A 5024-nucleotide genomic window follows, 5' to 3' on the forward strand; every position below is an offset into this window, starting at 1 on the left:
TTATCACTGGAGACTCTGATTCTCCATCAGTGTGGTCATTTACAGGTTCACAGTAAGTTCTTTCTCATTGACCGTCACTCCCTGTCTAATGGCTCTAACAGGAATGTCTGGCTTGTGTCACAGCCGTTCGAGTGACTCCTAATCTGGCTGATCTGATGGATTCACTCCACGCACATGTTCAACACTTGCTGGTGGGGAATGTCCCTTAATAAATCACTTTAACATCTAGGGATCTGACTCAATACTTTCAACCAATCAGACGCCTTTGTTCTGCAAACATCAGCACATATGAGTGTGCAGGAATGCACAATAGTGTTAACTAAAACAAAAGAGCTAGTATAAACACACAGCTTGACCTTGCGTATGCTGTCCGTCTGTGCACTGAGGATTACTTAGTCTGTGATTAAGACTCACTTTATCCCCTCCGAGGCCCTTCATTTGCATGCTCTATGAAGCCTGATCGGGTCTGATTGGTTTATGTTTGGAGGTTAGAGCAACATTGTGATAAAGGGACATTATATATATATATATATATATATATATATATATATATATGCTAAATTCATCAGCTGTGATTATATTTGATTTTATTTATAAAATATAACATTTGATGTAATTTAAATATAGCCTACTGCATTATGTTTCTAAATCCTGGCTGTAATTTTTATCTCCTCTAGGTGTCTGAAATGAGAGATTGTGCAGAAGATATTCCTCACCCAATCATTTTAGAATGCTTTTAGCTTCTGCTCTCCCTTTAATGTGAAGTTCAAAAGACCCAAACAAGAGCTGTTTCGATAAAACACATCTAAAGCGAGGTGATCAATTATAGCTGTCCTGTATGATCACTAGAGGGCGCTAGAGTTCTAAATGTAAAAAGAAATCTTATTAAATATTTAGATGTTTTCAAGTGGCTCCAATAGAGTGGTAGTGGGCCTTTGAGAATGTTTAGAGAAACACAGTGTAAATATCAAAATTAATTAATAATAAATCTAAACTCGCACTACTATAATGAGTAGAAAAAACATGGGTAGAAAAAAACTTAATAGAATCCATGCATTGTTAGAATAAAGCAATAAGCCCCAAGAAGCGTGGTTTATAGTGAATTTATAACAGCTAAGGGGCATTGTTAGGCACCACGCGAAACGGAGTGCCTAAAACCCCCTTAGCTGTTATAAATTCACATGGATTCGCTACAGGAGGCCTTTATTCACCCCTGGAGCCGTGTGAGGTACGTTTTATGGATGCGCGCACTTTATTTGACGACTTGTGGACTGTTCAACTGCTACACTCGCTGACTGCAATGATAGAGCTTGGAATAGCCAGGACGATTTTTAATATAACTCCGACTGGATTCGTCTGAAAGAAGAACGTCATATACACCTAGGATGCCTCGAGGGTGAGTAAAACACAAGCTAATTTTCATTTTGGGTGAACTAACCCTTTAACATTCATGATGTTAATTTCTCACTGTATGAATTGGGTCTCTGTAAGAAACTCCATAGATGGCATTGTAAATGTTAGGATGGGGGTATGTCACATGAGAATGATCATAATGATCACATGAAAACCCTTGTATATTACAAATATGTGCAATATATTTACATCTGTATTATTTAACATTTTATTGGATCGGTATTTTTTGTTTGATTTTAATCAACAAACTGCATAATTCAATTTTAGCAATATTCTTTTTATTATTTTACAACAGCAATGATGGAAACATGAGACACTTCCACTCCTCCAGTGTTCAGAGTGTAATGCTAATGAGTTCTTGCACAGAGTTTTACTCTACAGTGACTTTCCCAGCATCATTTGTGGCAATGAAACCCGAGTTTACACAGCTGCCTTCATTAACCGACAAGTATTTTACGAAGTAGAAACAGTAGAAATTGAATCAAAAATTAATAAATACAATAACAATTCTGAAAAAGCCATCTTTCCAATAAATATGCTTCTAAAATACAAAAATTAGTTCATAAAAGGCAAACCTAGGCTTATGAAATAATAGTGCTTCTTGCTACCACACATCTGAGGTATGACATTTTCATAAAACCTCACTAGGCCTGTCAGCGACACACTCTTGTAAATGGATCGCATTCCTTTAATGCGATACAAATGCTGTCAGATTGAGTTGTGCTCTCCAGAAAAGTCTAAACAAGTATGTTTTTCAGGTCAAAAAAGCACTACACGACAATGACTGCGTAAGCACTTGAAATGACGTCAGTCTCATCAAGGTAAGGGAATAGCACTCACTTATGTTTACCCATGCACTACATTTGACATAATAAGCCTTTTCGGTTTATAGAACACTCTTCATTTAACGCATGGGCAATCTTCATCATCCTCAATAAATAAAATGGGAATTTATGGCCTTTGTGGAACTATTACATGTAGATGTTCTGCAATGCAACAGCAGATGTGAGAAATAAACAACATTGCTTCACAGTAGCACACAATCAGAAAGGTCCTTTGAGACGAAGCGAACAAACATGCTGCTCCAGACACACTAACAGTATTGTGCATATGGCCATTACAAGCCCTTTTAAATACCTAATATTTGGTCCACGATTCTTGAAATAAAGTAGAAAGTATCATCATGCATGTATAATTTTGAGACCGATTGTATGTACACGTTTCAGCCTAGATTTGGAGAAATGAATTCACAGCATATTTGTGAACAATTATCACTGTCCGTTTTCAATGAACGTTCTTTATAACATCAACATTACAGCAAAATAAGGAGATTTCAAGTCATCGCAGGAGAGTCTGTGATCGGTTGTGATGTCTGATGTGCTGTTGGAGACGTTTAAGACTTAAATTGAAGTCTCATGAGGTAAGCTAGAAGACTCCAGCTTGACGTCACTGGACGCTTTTTCCGAAGGCAGCTCAGTAGGAACCTCCAGGAAAGACAAATACGTGTTCAATTAAGATCTGTAACTCTTTTTCATTTCCCTAAAGATGGCAATTCATTGACAAAAACGATGATCTTGAACATCAGGCTACTGAAGGCCAAATAATACACTACCGTTTAAAGGTTTGGGGTCAGGGAGATTTATTCATGTTTTTGAAAGAAATCTCCTATGCTCACCAAGGCTGCATGTATTTGATCAAAATACTGTAAAACGTATAAACTTGTGAAATATTAATACAATTTAAAACAACTGTTTTCTATAGTAATATATTTTAAAATAGAATTTATTCCTGTGATGACAAAGCTGAATTTTAAGCAGCCATTACTCCAATCTCATTCTTCAGAAATTATTCTAATAAGCTGAACTGGTAAAACATTTGTTTTTATTATCAGTGTTGAAACGGTTGTGCTCCATAACATTTTTGTGAAAACCACGATACATTTTTCCAAGATTCTTTGATGAATAGAAAGTTTAAAAGCACAGCATTTATTTGAAATGGAAATGTTTGTAACATTGTAAATGCCTGAATAAAAGTTGCGGAATAAACTTTAATTTCTTTAAAGAAATCATACTGAACCCAAACTTTTGAATGGTAGTGTGCATTGACCATAAAATATGATGTGTGTGGTTTTATATTATAATTGTTTTCTAAAAAAAACTAAGACAATGGTACAAAAGGAATACCAAATCATTGTTTTAAGTGTGAAAATATAGCAAAAGTAACACTTCGCTTTAAGCGTTCATTTACTGATGAGTGATTTTTGCTAGAAAAAAAGAGCAGGAAAAATACCAAGCGTCTCAGAGCCGACAGAAGCTATGGAAAGATATACACACACTTTAACATTAATATAGTTTGAGCTTATTAACTTGTCACATCGGCTGGGGCTCACAGGCATGTTCTTTTGCTTGACAGAGGGGGATGAGATCGGTACGGGGGCCACTGATGACACAGAGGAAGAGACCCCAACAAATCAGATGGCTGGAAAGAGCCCAAACTTCTGTGTTCTTCTACATGGCAGCCTAAAGGTGGAGGGGATGGTGGCACTTGTACAACTAGGGTAAGGATCAATATGAAAATATGCATCTGCCTTTTCATAAGCATTCTAAATGTTGGCATTACATTAAAAAAATTAGCTTTTAGTGAATTGCACTGTCAAATGAGAAGGATTTGTTTTCATCTCCAGCATATTTGAGATGAGTAATCTAGTTACTGTGAAATCAAAGTTTTCCCTGTCCATAATGTTTCCTCTGGCAGGCCAGACTGGTTCGGGATGCTTTATTCCCAGGCAGACAGTAAGAAGAAGTCCAATCTAATGATGTCACTCTTTGAGCCTGGCTCGGAGCCTCTGCCCTGGTTAGGCAGAATATCACAGCTTGGCCCTGCCTCAGGTAGCACATTGTTACTTTATGTGACTATGTGACAGCCACACTAAAAATGCATAAAAAATAAACGGCACTGTATTGTTTTATGCATTGTGTTCCAATAATTAATACGCTCTTTAAACGCAACAACATCTTAGAATAACATTCAGCATATGCTGTAACCAAACTCATACAAGTCCATGTGGAAAAAATGCCATTCAAAGAGGATTAGCATAATTATCTCCTCATGAATTGGAAACATAAACAACAGGATTAAAACGTATAGAACCTACACACAATCAAACAATAAGGAAATAATCCCCAGCATCAATTATGTATCATTCTGCTGTATTGCAATTAATATGCAAATATGCAATCATAAATATATTTTCACATTGAATCTCCAAATTAAAGTAGAAACAACAAGATGTTATATTTTATTAATTATTATATATATATATATATGTGTGTGTGTGTGTGTGTGTGTGTGTTAATAATATTACATAATTTATATATATTTGATATGTATCTATTTGATAAATAGAACATTCAAAAAATGGAGTTTACTTGAAATAGATTGTTTTAAATGTATCTTAAATATAGCTTTTGTGACATTATAAATGTTTTTACTGTCACTTTTGATCAAATGAATTTATCCTTGCTGAATAAAAGTATTAATTTTTTTAGTATTAAGTCGTTTTCTGAATACAGTGTGTACGGAAAGTATTCAGACCCCCTTAAATTTTTCAC

The 5024-nt window shown here is 35.5% G+C and overlaps 1 protein-coding gene across 1 annotated transcript in view; it reads right to left on the reverse strand.

Annotated features, from left to right (window-relative positions):
- Nucleotides 1–1682: 1682 nt before the first annotated feature.
- The window catches only part of flvcr1 (FLVCR choline and heme transporter 1), an 11651-nt gene continuing 8309 nt past the window's right edge, over nt 1683–5024 (reverse strand). The window contains exon 10 of the mRNA XM_016235652.1: nt 1683–2897. Coding sequence (XP_016091138.1) covers nt 2814–2897 — 84 coding nt within the window. The 3' untranslated portion in view covers nt 1683–2813. The remainder of the gene's footprint in view (nt 2898–5024) is intronic.

This window comes from Sinocyclocheilus grahami, unplaced genomic scaffold (genome assembly GCF_001515645.1).
Source record: "Sinocyclocheilus grahami isolate Dianchi unplaced genomic scaffold, SAMN03320097.WGS_v1.1 scaffold473.1, whole genome shotgun sequence".
In the NCBI taxonomy this organism is placed as follows: domain Eukaryota; kingdom Metazoa; phylum Chordata; class Actinopteri; order Cypriniformes; family Cyprinidae; genus Sinocyclocheilus; species Sinocyclocheilus grahami.